At 49.5% G+C, this 15,355-nt stretch overlaps 1 protein-coding gene across 2 annotated transcripts in view; it reads right to left on the bottom strand.

The window, feature by feature from the left end:
- The window catches only part of ADGRD1 (adhesion G protein-coupled receptor D1), a 99,372-nt gene extending 89,686 nt beyond the window's left edge, over positions 1-9,686 (bottom strand). The window contains exons 1-3 of one of the 2 annotated variants that reach the window (XM_019748811.3): positions 9,050-9,686; positions 8,924-8,960; positions 138-221 (exon numbers count right to left, since the gene is read on the bottom strand). In XM_019748811.3, the coding sequence (XP_019604370.3) occupies positions 138-221; positions 8,924-8,960; positions 9,050-9,115 (187 nt within the window). In that variant the 5' untranslated portion in view covers positions 9,116-9,686. The remainder of the gene's footprint in view (positions 1-137; positions 222-8,923; positions 8,961-9,049) is intronic. The other variant, XM_019748812.3, reaches the window with a different exon arrangement.
- Between the last annotated feature and the right edge of the window lie 5,669 nt (positions 9,687-15,355).

The raw sequence follows: 15,355 nt of genomic DNA, 5'->3' as shown, positions 1-15,355 counted from the left end.
CGGAGGAAGCCGCACAAACGTTGGTTTGTCCCCAGGGTCGTGGCTTCACAGCACGTGCGGGGCAGGGGCTCCCCCAAGGCCCTGACCCCCAAGCACCCACCCCTGTGGCCTCGGGCCCTCTCACCGCCTGCATCTACCTCCAGTTGTGTCCTGCAGCTCATGGATCCCATCCACATGCTCCAGGGGCCAGTAGTGGGAGGCAGAGGCCAAGACCTCAAAGCCTGCGGAGAAAAGAAGCACGTTAGGGGGGAAGAAGCCGGCGTGAGGACCGTCCCCACCTGCAGCGGTTGCGGGCAGAAGCGTCCCGGGGACGGTGGGACTCACCACAAGGGCGTTTGAACAACGTCTCCTGCTGGGTTGTGTGTTTTTTTAAGTCCTAATAAATTAAAAACCAATGACTATTTCCTTAATAGGATAAAACATGATAAATAGGGATAGACAGATACCTTTGAACCAAAGAAAACAAAGCCATCATGCTTCATGCTGTAACACCAGAAGCACGCCCAGGAGCGTCAGGAAAAAGACAAGAACATCACGTTATTATTTAACCCAGCAATTATTATACCCAGCAATCCCTCTCCTGGGTATGTACCCAGAAAGCCTGAAAACATTTATCTGTAAGATATATGTACCCTGATGTTCATTGCAGCTTTATTCACGGCTGCCAAGACATGGAAACAACCAAAGTGTCCTTTGATAGATGATTGAAAAAAGAAGATATGGTATATACACGATGGAATACTACTCTGCTATAAGAAAAGATGAAATAGTGCCATTTGCGGCAACATGGAAGGATATTGAGACTATAATGCTAAGCGAAATATGTCAGACAGAAAAAGTCAAGAACCATATGACTTCACTCCTATGTGGGATATAAAACTGAAAGCAACAAAGGAACGGACAAACAAATAAAGAAACAAAAGCTCATAGACACAGATAACAGTTTAGTGGTTGCCAGAGAGTAAGAGGGAGGGGGTGGTAGGTGAGGGTAAAGGGGGTCAAATATATGGTGATGGAAGGAGAACTGACTCTGGGTGGTGAACACACAATGTGAGATATAGATAATGTATTATAGACATGTACGCTTGAAACCTGTGTAACTTTACTAACCATTGTGAACCCAATAAATTTAATTTAAAAAAATATATGTGTATATATATATATATATATATATATATATATATATATATATATATATATATATTGTTTTAAGGAAATACCTGATGTAATCAGACGAGGGAAGGAAATAAGGTTGAAAACAAAAGAGGGACCAGCCAACACCAGTCACGTGCCAGAGGTTGTGCGAGGCTGTACAAACCCCGCTCGTCCCACCCCACCTGCAATCTGTAAGGTCACTGTGTTCTTAACCCATTTGTAAGGACAGGGAATGAAACGCTTCCTCGGCAATCGCCAGCCAGCTAGCTTTCGATGCGATGCTCACACACGAGCCCCTCTCACTTGGGTCCTCACCTTTTCATTACCTCTGTGTTTTCTCCACACTAAAAATTACTCATTTCACAATTTCCTTCGTGATCCTTGGGCTTTGAGCAGACATACTTTTGTGCAGATGCAGTCCTTTCGAGTGTGCTCTCGCGTACTGCCATGTGTGTTATTTCATTCTGTACTTCTATCTCGCCATCTTGAGGAGTGTGGATAATGGTCCCTTGGCGGGCGGCACCACCAAGTATTCCGCCATTCTCCCAGCTCTAGTCTTCTCTTGGGTTAGTTCCCTGCGCTCAGTTCCCAGAAGTGGAAAGAAAGAATGGTCCAGATGGCTAAATAATAATCAACTGCCCTAAATGGCTGCCAGATCATAGAAAACTAAAAATTAATCATCTATGTGTTATTCATTGTAACACACATTTTTAAAGAGAGGATAATATGATCGTTATTTTCAAATGATGTGTGCCTCATAATGAAAATGAAAAACCATTACAAATAAGAAAAGAATTTGGTGAGTGAAAAACTGTTAGAAACAATGAAGGAATTTAGTAAGGCGGCTTATACAGACTTCGTAGGCAAATGTCATCTGTTTCCCTGTATTCAAATAGAAACGCTAAAAAACAATAAAAGTTCTCATTTATAAATTTGCCCAATGAGGAGAAGACATTTAAGAACAAAAGAATCAGAGCTGTACAAAATCCTCCTGAAGAAAACAATAAAATAATATTGAGGGACGTAAAAGAACCCCTGAGTAAATGAAATACTTGATCTATTCTTGGAAAAGAAAACTCAAAACCATAAAATATCAATTACTCTTGATATATAAATATTAGGGAATTTGTTGTAAAAATGCTGAGAGTTTTTTATAAGGGAGAAAGCTGAATGCGAAGCATATATAGAAAAATAAATAAGCAAGAAAAATCAGGAAAATCTGGAGAGGGGGCAGCAGTGGCTGAGGGGAGATTAGACTCGCAGATAGTAGGACACACTGTAAAGCCACAAAATAGAGATTTGGCAACACACACACATACACAGGTCAGTGGGGAAACACCCACAAACACCCCCACGCACATATGAAAGTGTAGTTTACGTTAAGGCGGTAGTTGAAATCAGAGGAGAAATATTACTCAACAAAAGGTATTAGAACCAGTTAGCCATCTAAAAAATATAAGATCCCTACTTCACACTTTATACCATAACAATTTCTAATGATCAAAATTTAAATGTAATAAAACAGAAAAGCTTCTGAGGAAAACAGTTCGTAAATCTGACTACATACATTTTTTAAATGTCTGTGCAGAAAAATAAATCAAGCAAAATTGAACTGGGGAATGATGTACATGTAACACATCGGATGGAGATGTACTCATGTCTTTTTAGAGGTGTTACATTTATTATATTAATAAAACTCCTATTATTAAGAAAATTTAAACCAACAGAACATTGGAGCCAAGGGCATAAAGAAAAAGAAACACAAATTGTTTTTAACTGTGATAAGATGTTCCAACTTGCTCATTGTTCTCAAAAGCGTGTTAAGCGACAATGAGAGAGCCTATGACCGTCCAAACAAAAAGTTGGATATACAAGTGGGCATGTCCTTTCCTGTTTTGGGTGGGAGTTCAAATCAGGAGAGCCTTTCCGGAGAGCTAAGTGATAATATTTGTGCAAATTATAAGGGCGCGTTCCCTTTGATCTCGTAATTCCACGCCTAGGAATCCATTCTAGAGATATACTCACACATAGTATGACCAAAGACCTACGTACGGAATATTTGTTGCAGGTGTTATATACATAGTACCCAAAGCCTGAGACAGCTAAACGCTTCTCACCGGGGGCTGGCTCAGTGAGCACAGAGCGTCAGGGTAGTGGACTGGCCTGCAGCTTGGATGCACAACGAAGCTGATACACAGGTCCTAGTATGGAACGTTCTCTGACTTATTGCTCAGCTAAGAAAAAAAAAAACACCAAGGTGAGAAAAAAACGTGTGTACTCTGAGCTCTTTGTGTAAACCACAGTTGCTCAGGGAGCTGGGAGGGTGGGCAGAGGAGAAGGGGAGGAAAGGTGTCTGCGTGGGTATCGTGGCGATGGGACCAGTGTTTTGGGGCCGAGGAGACTGAGGAAGTCGGTGTAAGAGGTAAGAAGACTTAGAGACTGCGTGACCTTCGTGTCCTCCTTGAACGCAGACTGTATTTATTTTAGAAATGTTTTAAGACTTGCTGTACAGTTAGAATAACCCCTGGTAATGTCCACACTGAATTTTCGGGTGAAAATGGAAGCACCCCATCTAATATCGGAATTTTTGTCCAGGGGCACCAAACGCCAGCACACATCCAGGTCGCTGGTCCCATTTTTTTCAAAGTGTTATGTGCCTGAGAACTAAACATAAGCCAAGAACAGAACTGGTTCCATTAATACGGGCTAAATAGTAGCCGTACTCTCCAATGAGGGGTAGAGAGTGATACCCGACTGCAGCCCACGCCCAGCGATGGCTGCAATGCCACAGAGAGAGCCTGAAACGTCAGAGTCAGAAATGCTCGTTTTAGTTTCTACCAGGCTTTTCCTTTCCTGAAATCCAGGCTGCCCCTGTGGAAGCGGGAAGCCATCGTTGATTGGTTATTCAATGCATCTGGGAGAAGAAATCGGAAAGGGAGAGGACATCTGTTGTACAAAGAACAGATGTTGTGTCTTCAGAATCCCCATCTTCACAAAACAAGCCCTGTGTGCCTGTCACCTCCATTTGCAAACGGCCAGAGTCCCTTCTGGGCAGGATGACTGAGAGAGTGAAGGGAGGGTGTCTTGTCCACGTGGAAAGACTCATCCCCAAGCTGCCCGGTGTCCGTCAGTGTGCGTGGTGGGGATGGGGGGTTGAGATCAGAAGAGTGGCTGCTGGTCCAAGTCATTGCAGTTCAGACAGGGGTAAAACTCCCACTAAGTGCCCAGAGGTCTTGTAACTGGCCACACCGAGTGAGTCCAACAGACTGGTCGGGGCTGCGGGCTGAAACATGCCTGGGGCCTGCGGCCGGGATGCTGCCCGGTACAGTTACCAGCCTGGAAGGCACAGGCACAGATTAGCCAGGACAGAGCCCGGTGTCACCCTGAGGTGCACGGGTGGCACCAGCTGTGCCACGTGGAGACAGGCATCCCGTCTGATGCAGGCAGCTGCTGCCCCGGCCCAGTTGCAGGCCCCGTATGAAGCTGTGCCCAGCACTGCCAGGTCTCCCACTTTCAAAGAGAAGTCGGGAATCCTGAGTTTTTCACTTGAAATCTCCCCCAATGTTAATGTTAGGAGTTAAGTTTTCTTGATGAAAACACTGTGTGGTGTTAACAAGACATGCCAAAGAACTGAGTTCAACACACAGATTCCGTTTTACAAGCTAAGCCGTCAACAACCCAGACACTGGCGTGTCATTAGAACAAGGACATCTCCTTCCTTTGTGAACGAGACACTGGCTCTTTCCCCTCCAAAAAAGGTGACATGACATCTCCTAATTATATAAGTGTCCCGCTTTTCACCAGATAAACTCTCATAAAGATTAAATGTCTACTCAGACAAGACCATAAGTGACAACATGGCTGATTTGGGGACTTCAAACATCCCCCAGCCCTAAAAAATAAAATGGGGGTGAGGGGAGGGAGAGGGAGAGTGTGCCTCCAGCACCACAATTATGAATCAGTTCTTCAGGAGTAATTTCTCATCCATATTTAAGATTTTATTGATTCAGTTTGGAGAGAGACAGACAGGAGTATTAATACTCAAAAAGAAAGGTAACAAAGCCTTCACTTTTCCCTTTCCAGCTTTTCTCCCAGGTCTCCCTAGTACCTATTCTTTGTGCCGGCGACGGGAAACCCTGACCCCTGGAATTCTGGCAGGAAACACATCTTCAGTGTCCCTGGACTTGACGTGGCTGAAGCCTTCCCCACCCAGACGACAGTGGTCGCTCTGTCACAGCCGTGGCTCTTCCCCCTCTGCCTTCCATGTATATGATTCCAATGCCCCCCTCCCCAAATCTCTATTTGCTAAATTTCCGCTTGTTCATTAGGGCATAAAATTCCAGCACAAACACTTGTTTTTACACTAGGAAGAATGACTTTTTTACGCTGACCTGGTGGCTCTGACGGTCCTTTACAAACTGTGCAACACGATGTTGGTGACGCATGTTAATTAGAATTATTCTGGTGATCATTTCGCAATATTTACAAATATTGAATCATGATGTTGAACTCCCCAAACTACTATCATGTCATGTCAATTATATCTCAATTAAAAATATAAAAATAAAGGGAGCAAACTATTGAGTCGAACAGAAAAACAACCACCAAGTAAATATAGGGAATTATAATTACTATAATCTGCTTTGACCTCCTTGACCTTTAAATAGGGCCAGTGAGGTGAGCTGAGGTGAGATGAGGGGAGGTGAGGGGAGGTGAGGTGAGGGGAGGGGAGGGGAGGGGTGGGATGGGAAGGGAACTGCCCCGACCTCCGAGAAGTGGACTGGAGCCAGCTGCTCTGCATACTCTGGGACCAGGAAACTTCTGGATAGTGACATGGGTTTATTTTTGAAGTTCCCTTTTCCTCATTACAAAAGTTATCTGTAAAGGGTATGTTTATAAACTTTTAAGAAATGACCTGCAATTTCTTGGCCAGCGCCATTTATGGATTTAGTCTCATCACCCATCATGGTTTCCTAGCATTGCATCGGGGAATGGAGCAAGAAATCAGGCAGACTGTGCCAGAGGAAAGGTTGCAGAGGTGGGGTGGGGGGTCCCAGTTCTCCGTCTCTGAGCCTCACTTCCATCAATGATCAAATGGGAGGCCGGCTAGGGAACCGCTGGCACTCCTCTGAGCCACAGCGAGCTCTAATGTCTCTCAAGGGACCATCCACCATCACAGATAAACACAGATAACGAAAAGTCTCAAAACTATTTGAAGTTGTTTTCCAGTGATTTATCAAACTAAACACCTGTCTACATGGCGAATGTCTAGGTGCCTGGGCTGGTGTGGACGGGAGCTGAGGTCACTGACAGCACCCCGACGGCCAGCCAATGTTGTGTTGACAGTGCAGTCACGTCAACAGGTGACAGACGTGACTGAGCATCGACCCTGCACAAGGCACAGTGCCCGGGGCCAGAACAGGACAGACTTACGAGGCACGTCAGAACCATGAAAAGGAAAGTGTGGTGTGGCTGCGGTGGGAGACTAGGCTCCCAGCCTGTGTGGGGGGCCCTGCTAAGGCCCCCTGACACCCCAACTCACCTCCCTTGCTGTTTTCCACCATCTCTTTCTGTTCGTCGCCCCCATGCCCTCCAAGCTGTGTCTTCCTAAGCGTGAGCACCATACCTTGCCAGCTGTGGCCTTGGGCAAACCACTCTCTGAGAGGGAGGGGTGCTCACCGGGTACCGCGGCAGGAGAGTAACCAGCTCCACGTGTGAGGAGAGCATGGAGTTTTTGTACACGCGCCCCAAGCGCTGCCCTGGTGGCGTTCTGGGTCCCCACCGGCTGTCGCTTGGAATCAAGCGCTAGTGTATGTCCCTTTGCCACACTGACGGCCATCCAGGCTGTTTCCAGACCTTCCTACGAGGACCAGCTTGCTGTGTGTTTGCTCTGCCCACGAGTGGATGGGAACGGGGTTTCCTCCCCTGGGGCTCCTCGCGGGACCCTGCGGCCTGAGCGGTCACAGATGGAGGGAGGAAAAGGGGAGAACAGAGGCCAAGACGTAGGAAGAGGAGACAAGAGTGAAAGGCTGGAGGGAGGAGGGGAAGGAAGGGAAGCACGAGGGGAATCCAGCTAAGGATTCTGGACGGCTCGACATCGTACCCTCCTCATTATTCTATCAAAGACAAGGAAATGGGGGGTTCAAAGCACGGCGGGGCGAGCGGGAGAACAAGAGGGAGAGAGAGCGAATGCTAGAAAGTGGAAACTTCGATGGAAAGGAGTCAGGCCCACATGGCGCCCTGTTCAAAAGGCGACACAGAGCTTGAGAAGCAACAGGCCCTTTGCCTGCGTTTCCACGAGGCTCCAGAGCTCACTGCTTCCTCTTGGGAACACTGCAATTATTGTCATTTCTCTAAGGTGGCTGGTTGGTCCAGAAATGGTTTCTTCTGCCCTAAATTAGGACGTGAGAGGAGTCAAGTTTCTATATGGAATGAAGAGTGGATTCAAACCGCTCCTTGAAGCTGATGGTCAAGCACACACATGGACACATGTGTACCCATGTGGACACATGTGGACATGTGTGGGCAAAGCATGGACACATATGGATGCATGTGGACATGTGTGGACACCTGTGAATGAGACATGGGCACATGTGGACACGTGTGGACGAGACATGGATACGTGTGGACGCATGTGGATGTGACATGGCCCAGGCCCAATCTGGGAACGCCCTCCCAGCTCCACTGCTAACACTGAGCAGCGGCCGGGTCTCGGGGGACTGACCCGTCCACCCTGACATTCCTGGTGGGGCACTGTCCCCTCCTCTGTCATTTTTCCCCTCCATGAGGGGATTGGAGAAGGGGAGGGTCTCATGGCACAGACGTCCTCTGTCTAAAGCGATGCTGGATGTAAGTTCCCCCCGAGCCACAGAAATCTCTTCTGTCAGCGTTGTGGCTGAGAGGAGAGCACGTGGAAACTCACTGCTTTCTTACCTTTTCAACAGATTTAACTAGAACACAGGGGTGAGAGACAACTGGCAACACCTCTGCCACTGACACGGGTAAGTTGAGGCAGGTGGATGGTCAGAACGTCCTAGCTCTGTGCCACGTCCCAACACAAAGGTGACAGAAGTGCTCCCCCAGGTCTAACGTCACCCCACAAGGTCCCGGTGCGTCCAAAGACCTGCTTCGTACCTGGGCCGGCCGTGCTGGTGGGTCGTTAAAGACTGGTGCCCAGAGGGGGCAGGGCTGCTCACAGGGCAGGCGCTTTCCATGGCAGCTGTATGCCTCCTCTGTTCCCCCCACCACCCCACCCCAGAAAAGCCTGGCCATAATGCTTCTAGACCAAGGACTCACACAGCAAAAGAAAGGGGGACCGGCCGGGGGTAAAGGGTTCCTCCCTACACTGTGTGATCTCAGTGTGGCTGCAGGAATCAATGGCCCAGGCACAGGTAGGTGACGGGGGGAGAGACAGGGCCCTGAGGCTGAAGGACTGAGCCTACGTCAGCTCCAGTGGCTGCACTGAACACACGCGATGGAGACAGACAGACAGAAAACGTTCAGCCTGAGAATGTCCCATTTCCTTAGTCACAAGGTTTCAAATGACCAACAGCGAGAGGCTCTGGGGGCACAGACACCTGCCTCTCGAGCCACAGCTGGGGACACTGAGGTCGCACATGGAGGATGAGCAGAGCGACCCGGTGGGCAAAGTACAGCAGGCAGCTGGCGGGGCCACAGGAGGCCGAAGCAGGGCCACCCGACAGCCGCGGCAGATGCCCTTGCGGCTGGGAGACCAGGGAGCGCACTGAGCAAGGAGGAAGGTCCTTACCTGGATGTGCCTGTGACCCGGAGTGGGCTCGATGCACCTGCACACAAAACACCACAGGGTGAGACACACGGGCACCTCCCTGCAGAGCCCCCTCCCCTCACCGTGACGGCCGCCTGGGGACATTACCTGAAAATTGCAGTAAAATAGCAGCATCCAGGAGTGCCAGCGGCATCCCGGCAGCCCCTTCCTCATGGTGTCAGAGGTGGAACGTGAGCCACGTGAAAGTCCTGAGGGTCGGTGACAACGTGTCCTTTAACTTTCACTTCCTCGGGAAAGGGACATTTTCCCAGGTTCCAGAGAAAAAAACAAATCTGCTGCTCCCCAGTGCGTGAAAGCGGGCGTCTCAGAGAGTTACTGGGTGCTCCTTCCTCGTCTCCAGGCTTGAGAGTCTTCAGTGATCAGTGCACACATCGCGACGAGCCGACGGGCCGCGGCACTCAGGAGGCGTAAGCACGCCACGCTGGGTCCTGGGCAAGCGATACCAGACCACCAGCGGCACGCCGGGGGGCGGGGGGCTCGGCCAGCGGTCACTGCGTCCCCCTTATGCAAGAGCCTTTATTGCCTCCATCCAGGGCTGGACTTGGACCTGTCTTTCTCCTTGAAGTCGGCAGAGCAAGAGGACTTCCAAAGGAACTTTGTCCCGGTGCCCCAGCCCGCTCCTGGGCTGGTGGCCGGCCAAGTCCTTCTGGTCTGACTCAAGCTTTCACCTCTCGTGCTGCAGCTCTCTGGGTGGAGAGACAGAGTGATGTAAGGCTCTCGCCTCAAACTTTGTTCTCTTCTGTCCTCTATTTATATCCTGTATCCCGGGGCTGCGACGTCCTTCCTGGGTCCTAACTCCAGTCTGTTCAGAGCAACGGGGAGCAGTTCCAGGACCCTCAGCGCCGGGTGCCTTCTGGTGGCACCGAGCAAGTCAGCACAAACACGAACAAGTACAACAAACCGCGAGGTGTGTGGAGCGCCGAGTCCTGCTTGCCAGAGAAAGAAAGAAGATGATCTATGGATGGAGAGAAGATAAACCCCACCCATGTGCCTCCACACCAGTGCCGGCCCACGTTTTTCTCTTTAACCCTTTCAGAGGTGAATGAAAGCTGTGAAACTATTTACAAGGTGCCCCGTGTGATTGCAGCAGACCCCAGACCCCCCCACAACAGCCGGGAACGTGGTAACAGCTGGACCCTCTGCCAGCCTGCACCTCGCCTAGTCAAGCCCAGAAGTTTCTCCAATCCGGTCCAAATACCATGTACACCCCGCCCCCCTCACACACACAATTATAGTCGCAGCTGTAATTTGCTGTGTGATTTAAATAACACCTCTCTCTCAGTACCACCTCCAATACTGACTAGCTGTGAGCGCTTAGGCGAGTTACTGTATCTCTCTGTTTGAAAATGTGTCTGTAAAATGTACTTCTTCCTCTTGACAAGGCTACAATGGCAAACGAGCCGATACATACAAGGGTCTCGGAGCAGAGCTTGGGAACGGGGCACCCTGGACACGCTAGCTGTTCTTTGCAAAGCAAAAATATCCCTCAATAAATGTTAGCCCTGATGGTGATTATACAGTAGAAAGTAACACCCATTAAATGTTAGCTGATATGCTGCCTTGGGCCTGACTTTAAATGGGAATAGAGCCCTGACCCAAGGATCCTGCCTAAAGAGGAAAAGAAAATGTCTTCCTGTGTCTGTGAGGGAGGAAAAGCGTGGTGTCCGACGTGGGGCCCAGGCTGTCGCTGAGCCGAGACCAGCAGTTGGCTCCAGACCATCCCTGTGAACTTTCATCTGGGGCTCTTGAGAAGCCGGGAACCCCAAATGCAAGGCGCTGTTTGTACCGACCTTTATCCTGTTGCCAGGAGAAACTAATTTACAGCCTCTGCCTTTGCATTCCCTGAGTTTTCGGTCTGTCCCTTCGCCTCGTCGGGAAGAAAGCAAGCGCTGCGCACGGAGGGGCAGCAGGGCTGCGTTTCCCAGTCTAGGTCTCAATTTGAGCATTAAACGGCCTGTGAAATACACGGCTCGCTCCCATTTCCAAGACTGAACAAAGCCCACGTGTTCCTCTCTCAGTCACAAGAATTACCATCGGGCGCGGGGAGACGCCCCAGTTCAATGGCAGTCAGAAAACCACATACAAGCCAACTGAGCAGAGCCCGGCCTCCACACACGGTGGGCTCACATCCCAGCCGCGGGCAAAAGACATTATAGCCCTCACCGTCCTCACTCCTGGGTCACACGTCCCGTGAGCCCACCTCCACTTACAGCAGCGCTTCCCAAAGCGTGGGGGTTCTGAGACCGGCACTCGCTCGTGGGTCCCTTCATGAGTGCTGCCTCCTTCAGGTCGTCTGGGATCTCATCCTGAGGCCTCCCACCCCCGAAGCCCGCCCTGCTCTTTCCACTCAGTGTCACTTTTCATGACCAGAAATCCTGTATATTGGAAACGCTTATTTCATGTATTGTCACTCTCTCCCCATGGAAAGGTAAGCTCCACATGAGCGGAGAAAACTTTTCTGTCTTGTTCCCTCTGTATCCTCGGCCCCTAAAACTGCACCACGGACTTAATACTCAAAATTCAATAAGTGCTGGTTTTTTTAATATGTGCATGTGTGTTTAATGTAAGGGGTGGAAAAACTGTTACGCTTCGGTGAAAGCATGGCACATTGGTGTTGAGGTAGACGTTAATTAAATATTTTAAATGGGACTTTAATATCACTTCACTGTGGAATCTAAAAAAAAGAAAAAAAGAGTCAAACTCACAGAAACAGATAGTAGATGGTGGCTGCCAGGGGCTGGGGGTGGGTCAGAAGGGACAAACTTCCAGGTGTGACACAAACAGGCCTTAAGGTCCAGTGTGTAGCCCAGATACCGCACGGGGTGATTGAAATTTGCCAGGTGAGGCAACAGATGTGTTAATTAACTCTGCTGTGGAGAGCCTGTCACAAGGCATACGTATAGGAAATCACCATCCACACTTTAAATAAATACAATTTTACTTGTTAATTACACCTCAATAAAGCTGAAAACAAGAGTGAAAAGAGGGGACAAGAAGTACTGATTAGGCTTCACTCAATCCATGTTTACAGGGAGGAGTGAGGTATGAAGCTGAAAGTGGGGACCAGCCTGATTATTCACTCACAGCAGGTACGTTTCCCCTGTGCCCAGCAGGGCAGCCGGGCACCTCATGCAGGACACTGTAGGGTCACCCGATGCTGAGGAGGTTGGACAAGCCAGGGACAATGCGTTCTCAATGCCTAGTTCCCGCCACCCAGCTGTACCCCCAGCCACGCATCCTTCAATCAACGACCATGTTTGTCGGGGGCTGCCGGCAGGTTTCAGGGTAAACGACCAGGAGGAGCCACGTGAGAAGGGACACCCCCAGAGCACAGGTTCTGTGTGGGTTATGGGCTTGAGCATCTGAGGGATGAACCCACTGAGGCGGTGACATGAGGCCTGGCACGTGAGCCCCCAGAAACCGGGTGTGTGTGAGGGGGGGATGGGGGGGACAACCTGGCATGACCGGCCGGTGAGGGTGAGGGCCCGGGGGGTGAACGCCCATCATCTCCTCACTCTGGCAGTAGCATCAGCACGTCCTTGAATGGAGTCCCCACCCACAGCTGCTCCCCCGTGGACACCCTGGAATCACACCCAGAAGCCTAAGTCTTTGCCTGGGGGTCTGCTTCCTGAGAACCCGGGGTGACTGTCAGGTGTTGGGCCTGTGGGTCTCGGTCACTCGGGCACTGGCTTCAAGGAGTGGTGAACACCCCAGAGGCACGCACCTTTCTTCTGGCTGGAACATGGAAGGGACAAGTAGAGTTACTATGCAGAGTGGCGGCCCTGCCATCATGGGAATGGGAACAGCTTTTCCTCCAGGGACGCAGAATGCCGGGAACAGCATCACCCCTCACACCGCCAGGTGTCCCCCCGTCATTCCTTCCTGAGCCCACTAGCGAGCAGGCGCAGGGGGACCACCTGACGCCTGAGGACGCCGGACACCACTAAGGAGAGAGGGGACACGAGCGTCGGCTCACACGCGGGAGAAAGATGGGCCCAAACAAGTAAGAACTCAGCAAAATAACTGCAATGAACTTGGAAAAGCCGCTGTGGGCTAGTGTGAGAGCACAGGACGCAGGCACTGCAGACACAAGGAAGTCCACGTCCCCTCCCAGGACACTCAGGGGACAGCTGGAGGCAGGTGGGTGCCTGGAGTCAGCCTCTCAGCGGACACAGGGGCAGAAGGGAGTGGCATCCACTGTGCAAAGGCACAAGCCTGCCTAGACCTTTCTCCCCAACGAGCAAAGTCCTTAAGTCACTGGCAGATGGACCGCTGTACCCCCAGGACACAGGGCAAGGACACACACAAGGCGGGGGACCCAGCCCACAACACAGCAGGGGACCGTCCCTGAGCCTCACGGCCAGAAAGTCAAGTCGTGAAGGAGCAGGGTCACAGAGTCGAATAATCTGATACTTGTCATTGGAATTCCAGACCCAGAAGTGAGAAAACGGGGCAGAAAAATGTTTGAAGAGACATTATTGTCCAAGAATGTTCAAAAATAATGAAATTAGTTCAACCACAGACCCAAGACACTCAGATAATCCCAAGCAATAAATACCAAACACACACACATAACACCACACAGCACACACAACACACACACACAACACACCACACACCACACACACCCCCGCACAAACCACACACACCACAAACAACACATACAGTACATACAACACACACTGCACAAACCACACACAACATAAACATACACAGTACACATACCACACACAACACACACCCATACACCCGCACAAAACACACATACACTACACACACACCATACAGCACATACAACACACACACCCCGCACAAACCACACACACAAGCGACACACACAGAACATACACACTGCACACATATCAGTTATTACACACATATACACCCTCACACAAACCATACACACCACACACACCACATACCACGCAGCACACACAACACAAATATCTGGAGATATGACCATCAAACTGCTAAAAATAAGACATAAAAGAGAAATCACAAGGCAGCAATAGGAAAACACACATGACATTCGCAGGAGAAAGACGAGAATCACGGTGCACTCTTATCAGAAACGAGGCAGCCGGAGGACGGCACGGTGACGCATGTCACATGCAGGTGTGGGGGAGGGACCGGGCCCGCAGGACTCCGTGTCTGGTACCAGCCTTTCCGAGGGAGGGAGCGGCTGGGGTGGGAGGGGGTGTGGCTTCTCCTGGTCCTGTGGGGATGATGGAACTGTTCCTAGTTAGATAGTGGTGATGGTGTAAACGTCACTGAATTTTACACTTTAAACAAGTAAATTTCGTGGTACGTGAATTATATCTCAATGAAAAATGAAAGAGAAACAAACACTTTTTGAGACCAGCGCTGACTGGAAGAATCCGTTACCAGGAGACCAGCACCTCGAGAAATGTGAAAGTGCTCAGGCAGGCCAGTAAGACCCGGGGCAGACACTGGGTCTGCACGAGAAATGAAGCTATCCAGAAACAGCCACAACCGAGGAAAATGCGAAAGACATTTTCTCTCATTTTTCATTGCTATAAAAATACCATTGTCTAATAAAAAGAGTAGAATGTGCTGTGAGTTAATAGCATATGTTTGTAAAAGTGAAATGTATGAAAGTACCACAAAAGCTGGGAGGGAGAAAGTGGCAGTACACAGTTGTGGGGTGTCTGCACTGTACCCCAAGTGGTAGGATGTGATTAGAAGGTAGACTGTGATTAATTCAAGAGATACAGCCCATGGTAGCCACTGCGTGAAAAGGTGAAGTGCCCCTTAGGACAACCAGTGGAGCAAATGCGATAGCGGAATGACTGCTAAGCTAAGAAGAAGACATAAGATGGAAGCACGGGAAATTCTGAGCTAATCCAAAAGCAGCAAAAAGAAGGATAAAGGGAGAACAAAGGACAGATGGAACAAATAGAAGATAATTGGCAAGAACATCGATGTAATTCCAAACATACTAATCATTGCATTGAATTTAGATTATCTGAATACACCAAACAAAACACAGAGTTTCCCAGATTGGACAAAATAGAAAGACCCAACCATCTAATGTTTAGAAACACATTTTCAATGTACATACAGAGTTAGGTTAAAAGTGTAAGTGACAGAAATGGTAGGTCCTGGAAACATGACACAGCAGAAACCCGGAGTGTCTCTGTTATCAGACAAAGTGGACTTCAGAGCGGGGGTGTTCTCAGGGGAAACAGGGTCACTGCATACGGATGACGGGACAAATTCAGCCACACACAACACCCCTAAACAGGCACACGTCTCACCAAAGAACGACACAATGCATGATTACCAAGCTGCTAACTGAAAGGAGAAATACACAAAGCACAGTTGTATTTGGAGACACCTCCCTCAGGAATCAATAAAATAAGCAGACAGAAA

This window comes from Rhinolophus sinicus, chromosome 9, assembly GCF_057876585.1.
Source record: "Rhinolophus sinicus isolate RSI-liver-muscle chromosome 9, RSI-T2T, whole genome shotgun sequence".
NCBI classification, from domain to species: Eukaryota; Metazoa; Chordata; class Mammalia; order Chiroptera; family Rhinolophidae; genus Rhinolophus; species Rhinolophus sinicus.
This window is presented reverse-complemented; position numbering and strand designations above follow the sequence as displayed.